Genomic DNA, 24,503 nt, shown 5'->3' with positions numbered 1-24,503 from the left:
ACAGAAATAGTTCCTAGGAAGACAAAGTTTCTTAATACATTTAAACCTTTTTTTAGGACACAATCCTGTTCCAAAATAAGTTTCATTTCTACTCTATTTTTACAAAACACTGTTTGATGTGACTCTAAAACAATTTGGTGTACTAAGAGGCAAAATACACCATGTACCATATGACATTTCAGTTAACAACAGACCACATCATACAGCAGTGGTATATACGAATATAGTAGGGCTAAAACATTCTTATTGCCTGGTCCAACAGCCATCATAATGTTATAGGGTAGCATGTTATTCACATTTTGCTGAGGCTGATTAAAATAAACTTACTGATCTCTAAGTCATGAAACTATAAAGCACATAATCATAAAAACTGATACGTGAACATAATAACACCTGATGCTAAACAACTATGTCACTGGTTTCTATCTTTACAATGTTATATTTTTTATCATTTTTTTCTACTTATCAAAATAAGAGTTTACTGTTTGAGGGGCCATGTTGGTATTTGGAAGACTAAGTTGGGAAAACTACACAAGCACAGCATGGGCAACATAGTGACACCATCTTAAAAGGAAAGTTGCACATAGTGGCACACACCTGGTACATGGAGGCAGGAAGATAAGGCCTTCTGGTAAGTGGAGACAAGATAAGGCTGTCAGACTAGCCTGGGCTATATGGTACTGGGGCTTAAAAACCAGAAGGAAGGGCATGTCTGGTAGACGTCCTTCAATGAACAAAAGCATTTGTGATCAACTTGGCTCTGTTTCTTGACTTAATAATTTTATTTCTAATAATAAGGAGATCATTCCCTGCCATTACAAAATTTATAGTTCACTGGAGGCAACTTACTATGTACTAATCCTAAGAATACTGTATGATGTTCACACAAGAACAAAAATTCCTAAGAATGCATTTCTTAGAACTAAGCTTACCACTAAGTAGCAAGACAAACAGCTGTTCACTAAATAGCATGTTACTTAATAATTTTACTTCAATTATACTATCATTAATTTTAAAAATCTGAAGTGATACAAAATATTTCTAAAAGTTTACTGTTTTACCATAAATTACTAGCAAGTATACTAAACTACCTTTATTGTCTCATTTTAAGGTAACTATTGTATAATTCTGTTTTATTAAATTATATATGTATATTAATCAAAATAAAATGTCACTAGTTTACTAATTTCTAACATAATTTACCAGAACAAATTTATATAAAACTCAATAAAGATAAATATATCCATTTCAATCAGTACTCAGCAAACAATAACAAAGTGTACTAATGTCTAGGCAAATAAAAGTGATCTAATAATCACTGCTACTGATCAAAACTTAACTACATTAAGGAAGTGAGATTACTCTCTGCAGAAAGCCCTTCAATTGTTACCACAACAAAGACTAGCGTAGACTATAAAGGGTAAACTCCCTTAACCAGTCAACTATCAAAACTAAAATTATCAAATCAAGAAACAGAGCCAAGCCTAACCACAAAAGCTTTCATTCCATGAAAACTGCTTGCTCATCAGCAAAGGAAGAACACAGGCCTAGACTTAATGGCAGTCACTCACTGACAAGACATGTCTCTGCTATTACAGAATTCATAGTTCATAGGAGGCAGTGACACATACATAATTTAAAAACCACATGATAAACGCAGATATTATTACTATTACCACAAATAACAGCAGCTTAATCCTCAATGATTCTGATTAAAATTCACTGATTTTCCTTCTATTTTTTGAGACAATGTCTCACTGTACAGACAAACCTGGCTTTGAACTCAGAGATATCCTCCTATCTCTGCTTCTTGAGTGCTGGGCTTAAAGGCATGTACCACCACCCCAGGCCAATTCACTAATTTTTCTTTGTATCAATATTCTAGTTATTTTACATATATCCAAGGTCTTTGAGTGTAATTATGTAAAATCCGACATACACATTTTCATTTACAAGGGCTAATCTTAAGGTTCAATTTGACTAAGTAAACTTATGACAAACACTAAGGTTGAAGCTCATTTAGTTTTGTTGATTTTCCAATGTTATTAACACTTATGGCTGACTTTACGTACAGCAGGTTACCATCCATAGTATGACTCATCCTAATCAACTGAGGCCTCAAGTACAAAGATGAAAGTATCCAAAAGCTAAGGAATTCAGTCTCAGCAATGAAAGATGGAAATTCTAGTTTCCACCCTGCTGACTAACCTGATAACTTAGACTTAGTGGCTTCACAAGTACTTGAGCCAATTCCTTTACTACAGGTAAACATGTCACCCACCCACTGGGTCCACTTCTCTAGAGAAACTTGACTATATAGATTCAGTGCAAGAAGAGTTTTATAGACCCAGTATCTTAGGGATAAGATTTGGAATTGGCTTCTAAAGTTTCTGAAACTGGTTCCCTAATTAGATCCCATTTAAAAGCATTAATAAAAGGACTGGAGCGACTGCTCCAGTTAAGAGCAGTGGTTAAGAGCACTTGTTGTTCTTGAGGAGGACCCAGGTTCAATTCCCAGGAGTACCAGGACCATCCATGATTCCAGTTCCAGGAGATCCAATGCCCTCTTCTGACTTTAGTGAACACTAGACATACCCACAGTGGACACCCGTCATACTTGCAGACAAAACACTCACACACAAAATAAAAAAATAATCTAAAAAAATTTAAAGAAAAATAAAAACATTAGTGAATATTTCCACTAGTAAAAAAGAACACTGACAAAAGTGTTAGGGCAATAAAGACTTGTAAGACAATAACTCTAAATCTTCTTAATTCAATACTGACAGTGCTCAGGTTAATACTTAACAAACCTCCTGCTAAAATAACAAGTATGAAATTAGTTCACTGTTCCTAAATGTAGAAAAACTAAGTAGGAAAAAGGGTGAGCTTAAGGATTCAAATTCCCAGCTTATGAACTATACAAATTGGCTAGGGATGTAGCTATGTACAAGGCCCTGGGTTCTATCCCCAGGCAATAACAAAATAAAACAAATTAAAAAAAAAAATGTTAAGAAAGAAATACTTACTTTCTGTCACCTTGGTGCTTACTGTCACCTTACTAAGTTACGATTGCCAAGAGTCTCAAACTTCAAGTAGGTGGATAAGAACACAGAGTTAAGAGAATTGCTTATGAAGACTGCCATAAAAAATAAGGAAGATTGGGCTGGAGAGGTGACTCAGCAGTTAAGAGAACTGACTGCTCTTCCGGAGGGCCAGTTTTTGACTCCCAGCATCCACATGGACACTTTCAACTAATGTAACATTCAGGCTTTGACAATGATTGGCTCTACCTCTTTAAGAGACAGACCCTGCCCCCTGACAACAGTCAGGGCAAGCGCAAGAAAACATGCTACATCATTACCACGTCACCCGTCACCCATATGACTCTGGACATGTGTGGAACCTCAGTGCACATGCACAGTCTTTCCTTTAAAAGTCCCAACTTTCCTGCTTCTCTCTCTCTCTGCTTCCTCTCTACTCTCCTTCTCTGTTTCTTCTTGGCTCGCTCTCACCTATGCACTCTCTCTGCCTCTATGGCGACCGGCCATGGCGGTCAGCCATTACCCCTGTTCCTCTTCTCTCTTAATCTCCCTACTCTGCCGGCCCGTATAATAAACTAGTCAATATGTCTCATACCTCTGCTTTCTCTTTTCCTCTTTTTAAATAAAAACATAACATTAACTGTCTGTGACTCCAGTTCCAGGGGATCGGACACCCTCACACAGACACACATGAAGGTAAAACACCAATTCATATAAAATTATATAAGAAAAATAAGGATGATCTTTACAATCAGTAATATAACATGAGAAACATGTTAAGAGTGTTCTCTTGAGTTGAGGATACAACTCAGTGGCTCAGTGATTGCCTAACATGCAAAAGGCTCTAGGTTTGATTCCCAGCACCATAAACAAACACATGGAAACAGTAAATAAAATTTTAAACTGCCAGGGCAGTGATGCATCTCTGTATACACAGCACTTGAATGGCTAAGACCAGAAGGCTATAAGATCAAGACTAGTAAAGAAAAATAAAATAAAACAGTCCCTTCCTTCCATTCCCAAATCACTGTTTCAATCCATTCATCGTGGTTCAATGCCCTTGAACTTTCTCCATTACTACATTTTCACTACATTCCCAATGAAATAATATGAATAAAATACAATTTGCCACAGTACAATATCATTTAAATCAAGGGCAACGTTTACTTTGTGAATAAAAACTCTATAGAAACATAAACTTAAAATCTACTTATCTAATCTCTAATGCTGCTATAGATTTTTACAGTTTCTATTTTTACTCTATTTATGAACACTCACCTCTTTTACTATTCAAACATAAAGTTCTTAAAATCAGAGCTGTCTTTCTCACTATTATACTCTACTGCCATAAATAGAAAGCCCAAAAATAAAAAATGGCTTAATATTGGCCTTCTATTTAACTATCTCATAATTTGACTTTTAAAGATGATACTTTTATGGAAATACACTTACCTGTATAGCCCATAAACTTTCCAGGAATTTCTTGATTACAACAACGACTGCAGAAAATCTGCCCGCATAATCTGCAATGGTGTCTGCGCCTAAAGGTTGTAAATTTTTCACTGCAATCATAGCACTCTTTACACTGGCTATCTGGCATCCAGTACTGCTTCAAGTCACTGTCCTACAACAACAAAAATATGTGACAGCTTCTTGAAAAATGTGAGAATTAAGTCATAATGACAAATGAAATCTTAGAAGTTGTCTTTTACACTTCTAAAATTCAGATGGAATGAAAAAAGGTTAAAATAACCAAGATAATCTTGAAGAAGAAAAATTGAAGTACTTACATCACCTGCTATCAGAACTTACTCTAAAGCTGCAATAACTCTAGACAGTATTTGTACAAGGACATGAAAAAAAAAAAAAAGAACTATAGTACAGGAAAGAGTGGCATGCTCGCACAGTGTATGAACTTACAATGAGTTATACTGCAACTGCTGAAGGAAGAGCTTTCTAAAAACAATGTACTAGGTCCAACTACACATCCATAAGGACAAAAGGAAACTTGAACTCTACTTTTGAAAAATAATAATAAAGCTTGCTGACAAAAACCACAGGTGAGACTGCACTAACCTTGGTCTAAAAAGCAAACACTGAAACAAAATATAAAAAGGACAAATAAGGGGCTGGAGAGATGGCTCAGAGGTTAAGAGCACTGGCTGCTCTTCCAGAGGTCCTGAGTTCAATTCCCAGCAACCACATGGTGGTTTACAACCATCCATTATGAGTGAGATCTGGTGCGCTCTTCTGGTGTGCAGATATACATGGAAGCAGAATGTTGTATACATAATAAATAAAATCTTAAAAAAAAAGGACAAATAAGAAATAGACTACACTAGAAACTGTATGTATGTATGTATGTATGTATGTGAATTTATGTGTAAAACACTGGTTTCAGAATCAAAGAAAGTAATAAACTTGGCAACATTTTGCCATTGTCAGTAGGTATGGCATGATCTTCATGAGTGCGTAATAAAATTCTCCCAAGGCCTCTCCAGTACCTGGCTTTTCCCTTCCATGATCTCTTTGAGGCGCTTCAATACAGTACTGAGGCTTCGAAGCTGAACAGCTGTCCGTGGGTCATGACCTCCAAAGGCTGGTTCTACTTTCCTTCTTGAGTCTGAGTCAGATTTAAAAAAAAAAAAAAAAAAAAAATCGTTTTATAGTTTCTAGTAACCATATCTAACATTGTGTGTGTGTATATGTGATATAATACAAGTCATCCCCCATTGTTAGCATACATGTGTTGTTCCAGCCATTAATACTGATTAGAACTAACACTGATCTTTTTCAAGAGTAATAAGTTGTTTCAAGTACATCTTATTACATGTTTTAATGTAGTGTAATATTACACTATTTTAACACTTAGTACTTAGTTAAGTACTAAGAACTATCTGAAATGATTGATGGTTTTCATGGTTGAAATGAAGTATCACTTACATGCCCAGAATTCATTAATGATTGATTTCTTGCACATTTTTTCCCAATCAAATAAATAACAAACACATAGCAGACATTGAGCAAAAGAAAAAGTAATCCCAGAGAGTTATTTAATTTGGTCTAAAAGTCAACTAAGTAAGCAATAGGATCAAACTGTTCTATTCTGTAGCAAAGCACCAGAAAAAAATTTTATAGACCAGCTCTCCAAAGATCCCAGCAGGCTTTACAGGACATCCGGGATGACAAAATATGACCAATGTCCAAGCAGATTAAAACAGCCAAAGCTTCAACCCTACTCTCCCTGAGCCCACACCCAACACCTCCTCAACCCTTCATGGGATCACTCACTTATATGTGAAATAACATGAAACCAAATCTGATAATAAAACAAGCCCAAATTCTAGCTTTGTGGCCAGAATGGAATATGACTACCATAACTGCCACCTAACTTTATTTTAGACAAAAGACAAGTGAAGTTTTTATCTATCTCTGGCTACAACAGTTTCAAACTCTCAAGGGAAAATGAAGGTGGCTTGACAAAAAAAAGATGAACATCCTTGTTAGCTTAAGCACATTAATCTAACAACCTGGGGAGTCCCCACAATTTATATAATTCCTCCCTATCTCAGTTTTACTTCCCTGGGTTTCAGTTACCCTCAGTCATATAGTCTGAAAATATTAACATCTGTCTTAGCTCAAGACATACAGACCACCACATTCATGACTTTATTTTTACAACTGTGATAGCTTAGCATTACTATTATTATTACTATTATTAATCTCTTGGTCTAATTTATAAATTAAACTTTAAAATGGGTTTCAGTGCATCATGAAAAAAAAAATCATATATTATGGCTTTGAAACTGCCTATGGTTTTAGGTATCTACTTGGGGATCTGGAAGGTATGCCCTATATGGAAGGTAAATTGCTATAAAATGAAAAATATCTTATCCTGAATCTATCTCATCATTTGCTGGTTTTCTACTAGATTTTTTTTTTTGGTGGGGGGGCTGGGAGAGCAGACAAGGGTTGCAAAGAATGAAATTTTGCTGTATAAATAATTCCAAACAAATCAAGAATTTAAGGCAGTTAAATCACTAAAGTAGCACCTCATCTAAACTGCACCTAACTTAATTGCAGCATAGAGATCAGATATGCTGTTACTAACATATATTACAACAACTAAATTTTCTTGAGTCTCAAACAACCATTAAAAAAAACTCTCCATGATTATATTTTTGGTTGTGAGCCTGGCCTTTAATGGCTGAGCCATCTCTCCAGCCCAAAAAATGTGTAGCCCAGGCTAGCCTAGAACTTGTGATCCTCCTGCCTCTGCCTCCTTCAGCAAATCCTACTGGAGTTCGCCACCACAACCAGATCTCCATGATTATAAATTCTAAAAGGAGACAGAAAGCTGTAAGAACCATAATGGCAGTGCTCCCTGGCACAGGCACTAAGTCATGATGTCCTTTGTATTTAGCTGCTTGAAGAGAAAATAATATCAATAGCCTCCACTAGGAAAGAATGAGCAGTGAGACCCTGCTTGACCTCAGTGAAAAAAAAGAGATGCTTGCCCTTAAACAAACACCATCAGCTGCTACATCTGTAAAATAGATTCTAGAAAATCAAGTAACTTTCCTAAGACAGGAGAACTATCAAACTGTAGAATTCGACATGTAGTGAGGGAAAAACTAATTGGAGCTTCTGAAGACCAAAGGCCTCCAAGGTAAAATCCAAGAAGCAAGTGGACAGTAAGGAATGTGGGAACCAAGTAAAGGAGGTCATCCAAACTCTGCCTATAGACAAGCAGTTCAAATTTATCATAACAACAAAAGCAAATTTTGGCAAGCTACAACTCTACAACCCCTACAAGACTACATGGATTCTAGTCCAATTCCTCAATTTCACAAGTGAAGAAATTCAGAGACTGCTCTTCGGCTCATGATGTTCCTCCCTCTGCAGCAAAGGACAGCTTGGCATTGGCATTATGTGAATAACTAAATGCTGAGTTAAAAAAGGAGAAGGAAATGTTGTTGTTGAGGGTTATTTTGTGGTTGTTTTGGGGAGTTTTGTTGTTGTTTAGTTTTGGTTTGGTTTCTTTTTTTTTTTTTTTTGGTTTACACAGGGTTTCTCTGTGTAATTTTGGCTGTCTTGGAACTCACTCTATAGACCAGTTTGGCCTCAAACTCACAGAGATCCCCCTGCCTCTGCCTCCCAAGTGCAGGGACTAAAGTCATGTGCCACCACCGCTAGGCCAGACAATATTTTAACTCAACATAGAATCTGATCAGAAGAGTGTCCTCAAATATAGCACAGTGTTGCCTGGGGTCAGGTTTTGTTGCTGTAGCTTGTTTTTGCTTCTTCCCCTAAGACAGGGTCTCCTATGGAGACTACACTGGTTTAGAATCTGCTATTATTTCCTGGCTGGCTTTGAACTTGCAATCCTCCTGCCGCATCCTCCTAAGCCATGGGTCAGGTTTAAGGAGATTTTAATAAGGTTAAGATTAAACTTAAGTGCTTTGGAATGAGAAGAAAATCCTCTGCCCCCATCATCCAACTCTTCCTTTCAAAATAATGTAAGCTGGGCAAAGGTGCTGTCCTGGAAAACCTGTGGGCGTGACACAGCCAGCTCTGTTCTAGCCCTTCAGCAAAAGCTCTCTTCTACTTCTGTTTCCCCCACCTTCCAGTCTCAACTGCAATAAAACATCCTTCTACCAACCACCATTACACAACTAGTGTTCACTAAAGCATCTCATGGAAGTCTGTGGCCAGACAGGACAGACATGGGGTTTAGGGACACTTGATTCCCAATGCTACAATCTCTCCTCTCTATGGAACCATTGCCACTGCCATTCTATCACCTTGAGTTAAGCAAACCACTTTGCTGAGCTTAACAATTTAACAGAAATAAAACATAAGCCACCTCTAGCCCCTCAACTGAGACACAGATTCCCAGCCCACACCCATCAGAAGAGCATGAAAATGAATGAGGTGACTACATGGTGGAACAAGGTGGAAAACAAGCAGGCAAGAGGAGCAGTGGATCAGCCACACTGACAGTGTGCACCCCAACAAAGACAGGCCAAGAGCAACCGGCAGCCCACCAATGAATGGAGTTTGACAGTGTTCTGCAGCCAATGGCATGCACATCACATTTCATTAGCATCCCAATAATAGGTGTAGGATCCACCTGTAAAATTGGAACTAACCTGTGCTCTCCTGGGGATGTGGCAAAGTGTTCTCTGCTGAAACCCAAGCAAGCAATCCATCAAAATTCAGTAAAGACAACAGTGCTTGCATAACCAATGTTTAATGGCATGATGAAGAATGTTTCAGGTGTTGAAAAATTTTATTACCTAAGTAAGGTTTGCTTACCCTAAAGAGTACTTGACTATTCCAAGTACCAAGAAAATTGTCAATATCTAACCTAGAAACACATGATAAAAATTCACACACAAAGAAGATAAGACAGCTTTACCTAACACTGAGGAACGCCGCTGGAACTCCTCATTAAGCTGCTTTTTGTAAGGTACCGGTGACCTCACAGACTGAGTCCTCGAAGGGATCTGAGGGCTGGACCAACTTGCACCTGAAGCCTGCTGCTCTCCTTGGCCCCCTTCTCCTCTCTCTGTGACAAAGGAAACTTGGTATTACTTGAAAAGCTAAGGCTCGGAGTTCAACAAGGAGAAGATGACAGATAAAATACTTCAGCCAGTATGTTCATATATTATATTCATAACTGAGTGCATACTGCTCTTGCAAAGGACCCTTGGTTCAGTTCCCAACTCCCCTGTCAGGCAGCTCACAACTACCTGTAACTACAGCCCTCTTCTCGCCTCGTCAGGTGCTCACACTTGTACACAACACACAAGTATACACATAAAATAAAATTTTTTAGCTTTTAAACATTTTTTTAAAAGGTCAGAAACCAGAATGGAATTCTAAAATCATGCCTTTTGTATACATAGACTCTGCTTTTCATTTGATACTTTGTGAACTTACTAAAGAAAACAACATAAGCCTCATACAAAACCTTGGTCTTTTTGATCAGTTTATGGGCGAGCATAAACTGCATAGCAGGTGCTTAGTAAATCTTCCTAAATAAGAAAGACTACTTATTCTCTTATGACAAGTAAATGCAAAATGTTATCTTGGATAAAATCCATTATTAAAATATAAAGAAATCTGAATACATACAGTAGCTAACAAAATATATTAACAACGGCTCATTAATTATAACAAATTACCATGCTAATGTTGGGTATCAATACTAGAAGAAACATTATGGGGCATATAGGAACACAACTATCTTCTCAATTTTTCTATAAATCTAAACCTATTCTTAAAAACTTACTTTTTAAAATAAAAACATCACTATCTTTAAAAATGTGCTAAGAGAAAAGTGCTAACACCACTTTAAACAAAACTGTTAATAAAATTCAGCTCATACTATCAAAATTTATAAAGGTGGGGCTGAAGAGATGGCTCAGAGGTTAAGAACACCAACTGCTCTTCCAAAGGTCCTGAGTTCAATTTCCAGCAACCATATGGTGGCTCACAACCATCTGTAGTGGGATCTGGTAGCCTCTTCTGGCTGGCAGGCACACATGTAGACAGGGTGCTATACACATAGTAAATAAATAAATCTTTAAAAAAAAATTAATAAAAAATAAAATTATAAAGGTATGGTGGCACATACCCTACCTCCCAGTACTCCAGAGGTAGAGACAGGCAGACCTTTGTGAGTTTGAGGCCAGCCTGGTCTACAGACCCTATCTCAAACAAACAAAAAGAATGAAGGAAGGAAGGAAGGAAGGAAGGAAGGAAGGAAGGAAGGAAGGAAGGAAGGAAGAAAGAAAGAAAAGAAAAATTCTACTGAGTGAAATTACTAAACCCCATCAAATTCCTTAAAATGGGGATAACCTTTAAGCACAGTGGTCCTCAACCTTCACAATGCTAAGACCCTTTAGTATAGTTCCTCATGTTGTGATGAACCCCAACCATAAAATTATTTCGTTGCAACCTCATAGCTGTAATTTTGCTACTGTCATGAATCACAATGTAAATATCTGATATGCAGGATATCTGATATGCAAACCTAAAAAGGGGTCACAACCCACAGGGTGAGAACTGCTCTTCTAACACATTTCAAACAGTAAAGACAAATAAATCAGGCGTGGTAACTCATGCCTATAATACTAGCTTTCAGGAGACTAATACAGGAAGATGACTTCATGACCAAGGGCTAGCTTAGACTACATAGTTTCAGGCTAGCATGAAAACTGGACCCCTGTCTCAAAAAAGGCAAATTAAGACAAGATATGTCTTTTTTTTATTCTTCCCACTTAAACAAATAATATACTACTCAAGAACTCATTTTTTAACTTATTTGTCAGAAGTCAAAGGTTTAAATTATTTGTTCATTTGATATCATTTACAACTTAATCCTAATTAGTGTTAAATCTCAACAGGCATGCTAACAGCTTCTAATTTTTTAAATGATAAACCATATACTGGTCCATTTAATTTTATTGCTTTAATTAAAATCTTTTTGTTATTAATACCTCCCTCAAAATAAATTCTATAAACATATTAAGTTGAATCACATTAATAGAAAATAATGTGGAAAAACTGCTTTCTCTTTAAAAAGGACCTCCTTAACCATTTTAAATTCAATTCACATAATCAATCAGATTGCAATGAAATGCTACCTTTTCCTTCTAAAGACTTAGTGACCTGTGATTAAAGTTGCCACCTTGTTAATATTTCACTTCCTTGCAACAACACTGAATGCAGAGAGTCAAAACTGCATTTTCTGATTTTTAGAACTAAATCTTACCTTTGTTAAAACGAAAAAGATTTACAAAAGAACTATATGCTGACTTGAAGGGGGGCTCATCCTGGTCGGGAGTCAAAGGTTTAAAGTGAGTGAGATGAGAAGGACTCGTGGGGGAGCGAGGCAAATCATTAGCAGGGTCCAATGTCGGGGAACTCTTATCATCTGTGGCCATTTCATGAGTCTAGAAAGAAAGAGAGAAAAAAAGAAATAGGTTCTGTAGAAGCCATCTGAAGAACAGTAAATATCCTCACAACCCAACTATGTGACAATTCATATCAATAAACACCAAAGAATAAGGAAATCTGTTTTTATATACTCAAATTCAGGCTTTAAAATACTGCAGCCCAGATGAAAAATGCCTCAACACTTAAAACTATAGCTACACAGCAAGCTAATTTTAAATATTACCATTTTAATTAGTTTTACAATTAAAGTTAAGTAAAAATTTGCAGGTAAGGCATAAATGTGAGCAGACAAAATTTTTTCCCAATATTTATATCATACATGTGTATACAAGGTTTTTTGGAGGTAAAACCAATACTTCACAGCCTTTTAAAGTTACCAGGGGAAACTGACTTTTATAGTATAAACCACTGAGCTTTATTGTACTAATGTATCTCAAAAAAAAAAAAAAAAAATCAGGGGGCTGGAGAGATGGCTCAGTGGTTAAGAAAAGAAAATCAGTCACTTTTTTATGACATGTCTATGCAATCAGAGCAATTAGCTTTTGGCAGAGCCTGTGACAAGTATTCAAATCAACAAACCGTCAGTTTTTCCTCTGCAGCATGAATTTGGGATTTCCACAACCCACCCCTCTTTAAGCCTAAACTCATCAGATATTAAGGTAATGACCTCCTTAAAGGTACTTTTGTCCCTAAATAACCAAAAAACATAATTGGTCAAAGCAATAAGTCTAATCACCAAATAAACATTACAGAAAGGCACTGAGGCTTTCCCTTTAGACTGATAATTTAAACAGAAATATCCTCTGGTGTGTTAGTCATATTGATGCTACAGTTTATAATCTACACTGTACAAAGATGGACATTACACATTTCTAAAAAGGTTTTCTCCTTCAAAATCACATCTATCCATTCATTTTATTTTCTCAATACTCCTGGAAGTCATATAAGTAAGCTTTATTCCTATGTTTAACAGCTGCGGCAACTAAAGTACACTGAACCTAAAACAATTTTCCTTGTGCTGATCACAGTGAGTTAGTAATAGACTTGTGACTACACTCCAAGTCTTGTCACAAAATTCTCAACAGTCTATACTGATCAAAATTTTTTTTGTAGCTCTTCAAAGACTTCCAATTCTAGATGTGTTCCCTTAATGCTCAAGATTTTCCAGGGTTAGTAATGTCACTGATTAGTAAATTAAAGCAGAAGTGAAAACACTGGCTTGGATGGGATTTGGCAACCAGTGCTTCTTGGAAGGGATGCCCCAGGGAGAGGAGTAGAGAAAGGCAATGGTGTAGAGAAAAAGAGGAAGGGAAAAGAGGAAAGATGGGGAAGGAGGACCTCTATATCATGTTCCACTGGGAAGATGATACAAAGTACTGTCTTAGTTAGAGTTACTATTGCTATGAAGAAACCATGATCCAAATTTTCAGCTTGGGAAGGAAAGGTTCCATATCACTGTCCATTGTCAAAGGTGGTCAGCATAGAAACCCCAGCAGGACAGGAACCTGGAGGCAGGGACTAATACAGAGGCCATGGGGGAGAACTATTTACTTGGTGTGCTCACCACGGCTTGCTCAGCCTGCTTTCTAATAGAACTCAGGACCACCAGTCCAGGGATGGCCACCAGCCCAGGGATGGCCACCAGCCCAGGAATGGCCACCAGCCCAGGAATGGCCACCAGCGATTAGCACCACCCACAACAGGCTGGACCCTTTCCCAGCATCACTCAAAATGCTACAGGCTTGCCTAAGGCCCATCTTAGAGAGGCATTTTCTCAACTGAGGCTCCCTCCTCTCTGAAGACTCTAGCTTGTGTCAAGTTGACTGACATCAAACCATCATAATTGATGCTCCAGCATAAAGGGTTAAGATGGCGGCTGATAAGGGTGTGATACTGGAATATAACTTCTCATTGTGATGAGGAACATATGTGAAAATACTGAGCTGTGAACATGAAATGGCATGGTCAAAACTGTCTTAAAAACACTTGCCATCAGCCAGGCGTTGGTGGCGCACGCCTTTAATCCCAACACTCCGGAGGCAGAGGCAGGCGGATCTCTGTGAGTTCAAGGCCAGCCTGGTCTCCAGAGCAAGTGCCAGGATAGGCTCCAAAGCTACACAGAGGAACCCTGTTTCGAAAAACCAAAAAAAAAAAAAAAAAAAAAAAAGATGGCGACTGATCAAGTAAAAACTGCAAGGTTTTGTTGCTTATCTTAAAGACCACCAGAGAGGACATGATAGCAATAAAAACCCTCAAGTTTATAAACACAACCTACTCCAATTCCACAAAGGTACCAACAAAAGCACAGTGACCAATCTGCCTAAAGAGTCCTAGAATTACTTTTTTTTTTTTTTTTGGATAGGATTCCTCTGTTTAACAGCCTTGGCTGTCCTGGAACTAGCTCTTGTAGACAAGGCTGGCCTGGAACTCACAGAGATCTGCCTGCCTCTGCCTCTGCCTCCCTAGTGCTGGGATTAAAGGTGTGCGCCACTAATGACCAGCTAGAATTACTTCGAAAGGTCGTCTATGGCCAGAACTTTCATTAAGTTTTGGAAATATGAAGGTAAAAATTAGTATGAAAGCACACATCAAGTGCTGTCTCTAAAACATAGATACAATCACATAGAATTAATCTCAATAATTACATGCCACCAGCATCCAAGAAGAAATTACAACTCTGATTTTTAGCAGCATAATAACTATTTATGCTGTAACGAATGGCTCTTTCTGCATACATAATTAGAAATATTAACCTACTTATCCAACGACTTCTGTGGTGTCACCAACTGTTAGTCTTTTTTTTCCAAGGAGAGTATGTTATATGCAGACTTACTACACAGTATCTTGGTGAAGCAAACCAGAATATGAATCCACTATTAAAGTGTTTTATATAACTTAATTAATTCATCAGCCCACATAAAAACTTTAGGTGAAAATCTAAGTGTCAGCCTAGTCGTTTTCTAGGGCCAGTTTTTTTTTTCTTTAGTACAGTTCTCAAACGTTATTTACTAATGCAGGACAGCTGAATACAGGTAATGTTCACTTCCATTATGAAAGGGTTTTTGTTCATTTTTACCCATACACAACAGAAAGACTAAAGGAAAACCACTGTATGTGATTCCTGTAACTTCTCCAGAAGGAAAAAAAAAACAAAAACAAAAAAAAAAACCTGACCTTTGTCTTTGTCACAAGCCTGAACTTAATAGAAAAAAAAAGAAAAAAGAAAAAAAGAAACCTTCTCTCCATCCCTCCACTATCTCTCTTCCTCCCTCCCTCTGTCTTCCGGGGGAGGGAAGGGGGGAGAGGAAAAGAGGGAGTACTGGAGAAGCAGAAAGATCCGGATATATGGGAAACAGGACGGTATGATTTGCTAGGCACCTAACTCTACTGTGAATATCATACCAGCACAAAATATACCGAATGAATCAACCATTCTCATTTAACTCGTAACACACAAGATACACTGCAATAACCTGCTTTGTACAGAATGTTTGTACAGACACTCTGAATGTCTTAAGAATCTAAATAGGACAGAAGACCCCAAATTCCAAATGCATCCATCAAGTTTCATTTCCATCCTTTCTTGGGAAAGGGAGATCGACTGTTGGGAAATCGAGTCTCTTCCTCAAAAAAAAAAAAAAAAAAAAAAAAAAAAAAATGCAAAGCTGAAGTGAAAAAGTCAGAAACGAGCGTTTAAGCTGATGGAATGGTTTCTGTGGATTAGAACTTTCTTTTCCAGGCTTAGCGCTGCACCTGAGACTGGGCTCACCAGCTAGGAGGAAAAGAAGACGATCCACCTCGGAAATAAGTTCGGGCATCAGAGAAACAAGAGGGGCAAGAAAACTTCCAGTGTGTCAAGGAAGCCTTTGCAGGAGGAGGTGGCCCAGCCAGCTGCCGTCTGCCCCACCACACAGGGCCAGCAGGCATTCAGGAGCCAGCCGGTCCCTGTCAGGTCCTCCGCGCTCCCTGCCGAGCCTCGGGCCCTCGCCATCCCTCCCGCCGTGCTCGGCGACCCACGCCGGCCTTCCTCCCACTGCGGGCCCCGGCGGCCCCTTGCCACGCCGCCTCCCTTACCTTCGCCTCCCGCCCCGGCCCCGCCGGCCTCCCACCACCCGGGTCTCTGCTTCACCCCGCTCGGCCCAAATGCTCCACCAAGAGCAGCGCCGACTTCCTCGGGCGGCGAGCGGTTGCTCCAAGACGCCAAGAGGTTTACGCGGTAGCTGCGGCTTCTCGCTTCCGCCCACCTCTGCAAGGCTCCGCCCTATCCCCCTTCCAGCCAACCCGCGACCTGTCCTGAGGACTGGCTCCGCCCACTCCTCCCCGCCCTCCCGACCTTCCGATCAGGTGTTCAGGCAGAAGGAATCCAACCCAGAGAGTATCGTCCCCTCCCCCTCGGAGGACTTAAGGCTGCCTCAGCCTTCCCGATGGAAGCGGGGGACGACCGTGCACGTGAGCATCACGCGTGCGTCACAGGGTGGCGCGCACGACCGCAGATGTCAGCCAGCCGGCGTTACCGTATGTGTTCGACACTGTGAGCACTCACAATATGGGACCGCTCTCCTGGTTCTCTTGTTAAGACATCCTCTTGAGTGGCCCAGAGAGAAGAGGTGACGGCTTTCAGGATACTGTCAGGAACTCCGCTAAAAGCAGCTTCGGACAAATTGCTTATTCTCTAGGCCTCAGACCGCTGGTGGGCAAAGGCAGGGTTAATCAATGACAGCATTCACTCCATGTTTTTTTGTTGTTGTTGTTGTTGTTATTTTAATGATTAGGTAAAACAGTGCATGTAAAGCAGTCGGCACAGAGCCTGACCCAAGTCATGTTGACTCTAGTTTTCTTTGATTAGGGTTTTGTGTTGCAGATAAAGTTATCAAACCTTGACTTGCTCAGCTCAGTGTGTACATGCCCGGTTATGTTTGTCCTGCTAAAAGAGCTGTGCAATTAAAAGTAGAAAACAAGCTAAAACCTGCTCACTGAAAACGTAGGGCTGTGCGGGGAGCTTTGAAAGGGATCTCAAGGGTAGTGTTATTTGACTTCGATTCTGCGGATCCTGTTCCTCAAGAATTTGGTCGCATCCCACTCAGCTTTCCCGAGCTGGTCTTTTCAAGCCTGGAAAGTACCACCGTATAAAACTTGAAGCTAGGGGCCACTGCAGCTCCTGGTTGCCATCCTTAACTGGGCCCTTTGGGTCCTCAACGCCCACTCGCAGCCGCCTTTGGTGTTCATTACTGCGGTACCCCTCCCGGGCTGTCGTTTACCCAGGAGAATTTAATCTATACCATGGTCTACCATAGGTGCAACCCTTGACCTAAACAACGCCACCACACATCTATCTGCAACATCTGTTTGGACCTGTCTTCCTTCTTCATAGATCATGGCTTTCTCAGTTTAATCGGTCCAGCCTTGTAACCCTGGGGCCTTGCAATGTCTCTTCAACCAAACCCTTCCCAATAACTTCTTTCTGGACTCATAAACAAGCTCATGCATCTTCCTTAAAAAAAAAAAAAAATAGATGGAGAACACCATAGATAATCCAGCCAACAGGATAGCACAGTGTGTGTGTGTGTGTGTGTGTGTGTGTGTGTGTGTGTGTGTGTGTGTGTGTATTCTGTACAAGTGACCAGGAAGGCCAGAGGAATCAGATTCCTCTGAAGTTGGAGTTATAAGAGGTAGTGAGCCCCCAAATGTGGGTGCTAGGAATTAAACTTGGGTCCTCTGCAAAAGCAGTATGTGCTCGTGATATCCAGCGGTCTCTCCAGCTCCTCAACTAACATTTTCTGAGTCATTAATTGGACCAGCAATCCAAGTGCTGTGGAGATATGCTGCGAACATAATACAGTCAGTCAGTGTTCCCCAGAAGTTTACAATCCTGTATCTACATAAATATGCACTTTAATTTCTGTGCAAAACTTGTTTTCTCTTTTGGGAAAAAGACAGTTTTAGTTCTTACCTCATACTAGACATCAAAAATTAATTTCAGGTATATTTCGTCTGTAGAGACATCTTGTACATGTCTGTAACTACCTTCCCCTCAGAACTTCCATCCAAGAACTTATTCTTGCTGAGCTGGTATATAGTCACATATAATTACACTTTACTAAAAATTCTCAGCTTTTCCTTCTCTATATCAATTATTAATATCAACTTTTCTTTTTCTTCCAGTAGTGCCCTAATTCAGCGCTGTCACCATGGATTTAACGAAGTTGCCCCTGATTTGGCCAATGGGAGCCCCTCATAAAAACTCCTGGGTGTATTTGCCATGCTTCCATGACTTTTTGAGTATTCGATTTCCATTTTGTATTTTCCCTCTTACCTCTACTCCCCACCCGCTAAGCTCTACATTTCTTTCTTTTTCTTTTTTTCTTTTTTTGTTGTTTTTTTGTTGGTGGTGGTGGTGTTGTTGTTGGGGGGTATTTGTTTTTCAAGACAGGGTTTCTCTGTAGCTTTAGAGCCTCTCCTGGCACTCACTCTGTAGACCAGGCTGGTCTCGAACTCAGAGATCCACCTGCCTCTTCCTACTGAGTGCTGGGATTAAAGGCTTTTGTCTCAACCACCCAGCTCTTTTTCTTTCCAAGATTAACCTTTATAAACTCTACACATTCGAGCTTCCAGTGTCCTCCAGGTTTGGTATGTTGCCACAAATGACATTGCCTTCTTTTTTAGTTTGGATTTATTATGTGTTCAAAAATCACGTGGGGGAGTGCACACATGTGTGCCAGTACTCATGGATGTCACAGATCAGTCTCAGATGTTGTTCCTCAGTTGCCTTGTTTTTGAGACGTTTCCTATTGGCCTAGAGTTCACAGGTAGATGATGCTAGCTGGCAAGCGAGCCCAGGGACCAGCCTGCCTTCTCTTCCCAGCACTAGGACTATGTGCATGTACCATTACACCTGTCTTTTTATGTGTGTTCTGGGGTCAAACTCAGGGCCTGAACTATCACTCCAACCTCTTATTCTTTTTTTTTTTTTGAGGATGACTAGTATTAGTCTATGCAAATATGCCACATTTTTCTTTACCCATCCCTCCAGAGATGGGTACTGGGTTAGTTATGCATCCTGACTGCCATGTCATTCTACAATGAAAACAGGGGTGCATGTATGTGTCACTGCCACACACTGGTCTCATTTCTTTAGTATATATGCAGTAAAGCAGAATCACTGAGTCATATGGAAGTTCTGTTTTTTGAGGAACTTGAATATTGTTTTCCATAATAGCTGCCCAGTGTCAGTTCCCACCCACAATATGCATGAGTGCCCTTTTCTCCATCCCCTTGTCAAAACTTGTTATAACAATAGCCATTCAGATCGATGTAATGCTATGATATCTCTGTGTGGTTTACATTTACATTTTTCTGATATCTAGTGATGTTTATCTTTTTGTTTTTTTATGTCTCGGGAGTGTTTGCTTTGTCCTACCCATTTTTCCGGTTTATAACTTTGTTAGTGTTTTTCACTATCGAGTTCTTTGTACACACACAAATGATGGCACTTTATCAGATGTATGGTTTGTACATATTCTCTTCCACTCCATAGATTGTCTCTTCAGTGTTCTTTTTCTAGCTTTTTAGAGCATTTTATTGTTATATAATCCTATTTGTATGTTTTGCTTTTCTTACCTAAACTTTTGGGTTATACAAACTAAAAATAAAAATCACTACCCAGGCCAATGTCATGAGGCTTTTCACTTGTGTTTTCTTCTACTAATTTTCATCTTCAGGTCTTGCATTTAGATATTGTCTTAGTTTGGGGTTTTTATTGCTGAAAGGAGATATGGCCATGGAAAGTCTTTTTTTTTTCTAGATTTTATTTATTTATTATGTATACAACATTCTGCTTCCATGTATATCTGCACACCAGAAGAGGGCACCAGATCTCATAACCATGTGGTTGCTGGGATTTGAACTCAGGACCTCTGGAAGAGCAGTCAGTGCTCTTAACCTCTGAGCCATCTCTTCAGCCTGACCATGGAAAGTCTTAAAAGAAAACTTTAACTGGGGTGGCTTGATTACAGTTTCAGAGGTTCAATCCATCATCATCATCATCATGGCTGAATTCACGCAGATGTGGTGCTGGAGTAGTAACTGAGAGTCCTACATCTTACAGGCAACAGGAAGTCATCTGTAACACTGAGTGAAGTTTAAGCAGAAAACCTCAAAGCCCTCCTCCACTGTGACACACTTCCTCGAACAAAGCCACACCTCCTAATAGTGCCATTCCCTTTGGGGGTCACTTTCTTTCAAGCCACCACAGATATTTAATCCAGTTTGAATCGATTTTTAACACAGTGTGAGATATGAAACTAATTTCATTCTTGTACAAGTGGGTATTCAGTTTTTCTCAAAACATTCATTAAACAGACTATCTTTTCCCTGGGATTCCAAAGTAAGTTTATTGTAAGTGAATTTATTTCTGCTCTTTTTATTCTATTCCAGTGGTCTACATGACTGCTTTTAATGCTGAGAACATGCTGTTTAGATTATCATAGCTTCATACTACGCTTTGAAGTCAGTGATTTGTGATGTGTACAGTTTCACTTGGCAATTTGGGGTCTTTGGGGGTTTTGGCCTTTTGGGTTTTTGTTGTTTTGTTTAGATTGATTTGGTTCGGTTTTTTGGACAGCCTTGGCTGTCCTGGAACTCACACTGTATCCCGGACTGGCCTGGAACTCACAGATATCAGCCTGCCACTGGCTCCCAGAGTGCTAAGATTAAAGGAGTGTGCCACCACTGCCCAGCAAGATTTTGTTTAAAGCATTGGATCTGCTGGTTGTTTTGCATAATACGTATTTACAGCATTACCTCTTCCAATGCACACACACAGAATGCCCTTCTGGATGAAGTCAAACACTGTCTCTGTTTAGTTCTTCAGTTTTTTAAATCTGTTTTACAGTTTTCAGTATCACCTTTGTAAAGTTAAATTTATTTCAAGCATTTTAAATTCCCCCCCCCTTTTTTTTTAAGACGGGGTTTCTCTGTGTAGTCCTGGCTATTCTGAAACTTGTTTTGTAGACCAGGCTGGACTCCAACTCATGTAACTAAGTACTGAACTAAAGGTGTGTGCCACTACGCCCGGCTAGCATTTTAATTTTGTAGCTATTACAAATATTGCAATCCAGGCAAATCTGGCCATGCTCCTTGGGGGAGCCTGGCAAAGTGTGCCACCTCTGTGCATGGCAAGCGGGGCCCTCGCTCTATACTCAGGTACAGGAGAGGAGGTTCCTTTAAGAGGCAAACTCTGCCCACTTCCCCCTCCTCTCTTCTGCCATTTCTCTGAGGAGGCAGCTGTCTGTCTCTCTATCACTTTCTCTCTCTTCTCCCTTACCTTCCCCCAGTAAACTTTCCACAGAAGTTCTGTCTGTAGGTCTCTGTATCCCACCTGCCATTTGTCACTCACCTGCAGTGGGACCCACTGAAGGTACCATCTCGCCCCGAATTATTCCAAGTAAGATTGTTTTCTTGATCTCTTTTAAGGGGTTTGTCATTGGTGAATAAAAATACTATTGCCTTTTGTGTGTTGGTTGTTTGGCAATGAATGCTACTGAATTTCACTGCTTCTAACAGGTTTTGGTCCCATCTTTAAGATTTTCCATATCTAAGATAATATCACCTACAGACAGGACATTTTGACTTCTTCCTCCCTAATTTGGATACCTTTATGCTTGTGTCTTGCCTACCTGGTGTATTGAGGAGAGGCAAGAATGGGCATCCCTGCCTTATTGTACATAAAAGGCTTTTAATTTCCACAGTTAACTGTGATGATAGCAGCTGACCTTCAGGGTATAGTCCTTCTGGACATAACATGTTGAAGGCACATATTTATTTTCTGGTTTGGTGGACTCATTTCCAACATTGCCTGTCTGGCACCTATAATGAATCGATTGTCTAAGAAGCTCTGCTTCCCTTTGGCAGATAAGGCAAAGGCTACCAAGGGTTTTTTTGTTTGGTTGATTGATTTTGTTTTGTTTTATTGAAAGACTCACTTCTAGATAGAATGTAGTGAAATTATCACTCCTTCATGCTGTATGTGGAAATATAAATGTATATATGCTTCCAGAAAAATGATTTGGTGGACCTAACAAACACCTTTAAAATATTTATATTCTTTGATCCAATACTTCGAGTTCTACTAATCTAGCTTAAGGAATTGATACAAGCATTTTTTGTGGGGGGCGGTTTCCAGGTAGGTTTTCTCTGTGGCTTTGGAGGCTGTCCTGGAACTAGCTCTTGTAGACCAGGCTGGTCTCGAACTCACAGAGATCCACCTGCCTCTGCCTCCCAAGTGCTGGGATTAAAGGCGTGCAACACCACTGCCCTGAGATACAAGCATTTTTTTGTTGTTTTTTTTGGGGGGGTTTGTTTTGTTTTGTTTTTTAAGACAGGGTTTCTCTGTGTAGCTTTGGAGCCTGTCTTGGCACTCGATCTGGAGACCAGGCTGGCCTCGAACTCACAGAGATCTGCTGCCTCTGCCTCCGGAGTGCTGGGATTAAAGGTGTGTGCCACCAAAGGCCGGCTCAAGATAGAAGCATTTTTAACAAGCAATATAAATATGTGTTTTACACTGTTATTGATACAATAAGGAAATAAAACAGAAACAACCAACACAAATGACTCCAAAGTAATAGAAGCAGTTCTACTCTGCTCAGGACAAATGGCCTGTAAGTATGCCAATTGATGGAAAGTTTGTAATCATCAAAATTGTGTTTTCTAGCCAGGTATCATGCCTGTAACCTCAACACTTGGAGGATGTGGAGGCAAGAAGATCAGGAGTTGTAGGCTAGTCTCAGCTACCTAGAAAATTCAATGCTAGACTAGACTCCATGAGAAAATCTTTATTAAAAAGTGTTTTCACAATCATCTTTCTTTTCTCCCTTTCAAAATCTCTCATTCACAATTCAGTCTTTTGCAGCATGGCTCCTATCATAATCAATTTAGAATCATCCTACTAAAACTGCATCCACGAGGTCTTCCTACTTGTCAAGTTATTTCCAGGCTCTGTCTTTTTCTTATCTTTCTTAGTCAAGTTCTAGGATTGTTAAATGTGAAAGTCTGTGGGACAGGAAAATGGGGGTATCCAGGAGGCAGCGAGCTACATGTATCTGGAGCTCAGAAGAGGCAGCTGAGCAGGGGATGTGAACCTGGGTTTCTTTAGTGTCAGTTGCTAGCACTGAAGACAGTATATAAGCTCATTGAGAAGTACAGTCACCAGACCAGCCTAGTAGGCTAGAACTTGACTCATTATCATGGCCATCTGTGAGTTCAGAGGCCACCCTGGTCTCCAGAGTGAGTTCCAGGACAGACTCCAAAGCAATACAGAGAAACTCTATCTTGAAAAACAAAAAACAAAACAAAACAAAATTACCTTCGTTCTGTATGATATCCTGTGCATTCTTTTTACCTTTTCCGTCACATATAATCAATACTCTTATTGTGTTATATTCTATGTTTCCTGAATTTATTCTAGAATGCTTTCTAGAACATGAATGGATATGAATACTTTTATTAATAAACTATATGATCCTGGTGCGGTAGGAAGTAACATTTACAATCTCCTGTGATTTATGGTATGATACGATTAGAGGTGAAAAGATAAACTCACATACTTCTCTAATCATTTCATAAGAATAAATTGAAGTGGGTGCTTGTATCCCGTTAATCCACTTGACGTATATATCCTTTTCCACCTTGGAAATACTAGCTCCCTCTAGTGTCCAAAATGCATCTTGTTAGCCTATACAGTACAATGTTGTATGTTTTAAAAGTGAATTTTGGAACGTTGAACCTTGAGCAGCCAAGGATCTATTGTCCTACAAGTCATAATATTCTTATTTTCAAAACTAAGGAACACATGCAGAAAAGAAATCTCTGAAGAGAGAAGAATGTTTTTAAGCCACTCTTGAGAATTCTAAGATCCCGGACCCTGGATCTCTATCTAGTGCGGCTTCATCGGAACCTAGAAAATAAACTTCATTGTCTTCCATGGCAAATGGTGAGTGGGGCTTATTTATAAATGGTAACAGCTGGGAATACAGATCGTTGGCGGTGGAGGGAATTATTGAGGTGATATGGCGGCCGGTTCAGCCTTTGCATTCTAGCAGCGTCTATAGTCGCCCCCACGTTTGAGGCCCCCAAACGCATACTCTTCAGAAGCACATTCCATCTTAAGAGGCATCCAGAAAGGCCAAGAAGGGAACCTGCCAAAATCCAGTCTCAGGAGCTCTCCCTGGGTGAGAACCAAGACACTGAGCGTTCTGGAGCCTGTCGGTAGGTGGCATTCTTGCTCCTCAGCGGCAGGGTGTCCCCGAGGAATCCCGGCGGCGTGGCAGCCCCCATCCCCCACCTGGAACACCCGGGAGGACCTAGCTCTCCTCTCTCTCTCTCTCTCTCTCTCTCTCTCTCTCTCTCTCTCTCTGTCTCTGTCTGTCTCTCTGTCTCTGTCTCTGTCTGTCTCTGTCTCTGTCTCTGTCTCTGTCTGTCTCTGTCTCTCTCTCTGTC

At 39.8% G+C, this 24,503-nt stretch overlaps 1 protein-coding gene and 1 long non-coding RNA gene across 9 annotated transcripts in view; one reads left to right on the top strand and one right to left on the bottom strand.

Annotated features, from left to right (window-relative positions):
* The window catches only part of Pikfyve (phosphoinositide kinase, FYVE-type zinc finger containing), a 95,149-nt gene extending 78,899 nt beyond the window's left edge, over positions 1-16,250 (bottom strand). For 2 of the 7 annotated variants that reach the window (XM_027397108.1, XM_027397112.1), the window contains exons 1-6: positions 16,086-16,250; positions 11,827-12,007; positions 9,466-9,615; positions 9,197-9,232; positions 5,549-5,667; positions 4,497-4,668 (exon numbers count right to left, since the gene is read on the bottom strand). In XM_027397108.1, coding sequence (XP_027252909.1) covers positions 4,497-4,668; positions 5,549-5,667; positions 9,197-9,232; positions 9,466-9,615; positions 11,827-11,998 — 649 coding nt within the window. In that variant the 5' untranslated portion in view covers positions 11,999-12,007; positions 16,086-16,250. The remainder of the gene's footprint in view (positions 1-4,496; positions 4,669-5,548; positions 5,668-9,196; positions 9,233-9,465; positions 9,616-11,826; positions 12,008-16,085) is intronic. The other 5 variants (XM_027397110.1, XM_027397113.1, XM_035441004.1 and 2 more) reach the window with 4 other exon arrangements.
* A 116-nt stretch (positions 16,251-16,366) lies between these two features.
* LOC103163833 lies at positions 16,367-24,438 on the top strand. 2 transcript variants are annotated; one of them, XR_004768680.1, is made up of 3 exons: positions 16,367-16,701; positions 23,851-23,997; positions 24,104-24,438. It is a non-coding gene; the product is annotated as an uncharacterized LOC103163833 (long non-coding RNA). The 2 variants fall into 2 exon arrangements; XR_004768679.1 differs by having other exon boundaries at positions 24,090-24,438.
* The last annotated feature ends 65 nt before the right edge of the window (positions 24,439-24,503 follow it).

Source organism: Cricetulus griseus, chromosome 2 (assembly GCF_003668045.3).
Source record: "Cricetulus griseus strain 17A/GY chromosome 2, alternate assembly CriGri-PICRH-1.0, whole genome shotgun sequence".
In the NCBI taxonomy this organism is placed as follows: Eukaryota; Metazoa; Chordata; class Mammalia; order Rodentia; family Cricetidae; genus Cricetulus; species Cricetulus griseus.
The sequence above is the reverse complement of the archived record's forward strand: the minus strand, read 5'-3'. Positions and strand labels throughout refer to the sequence as shown.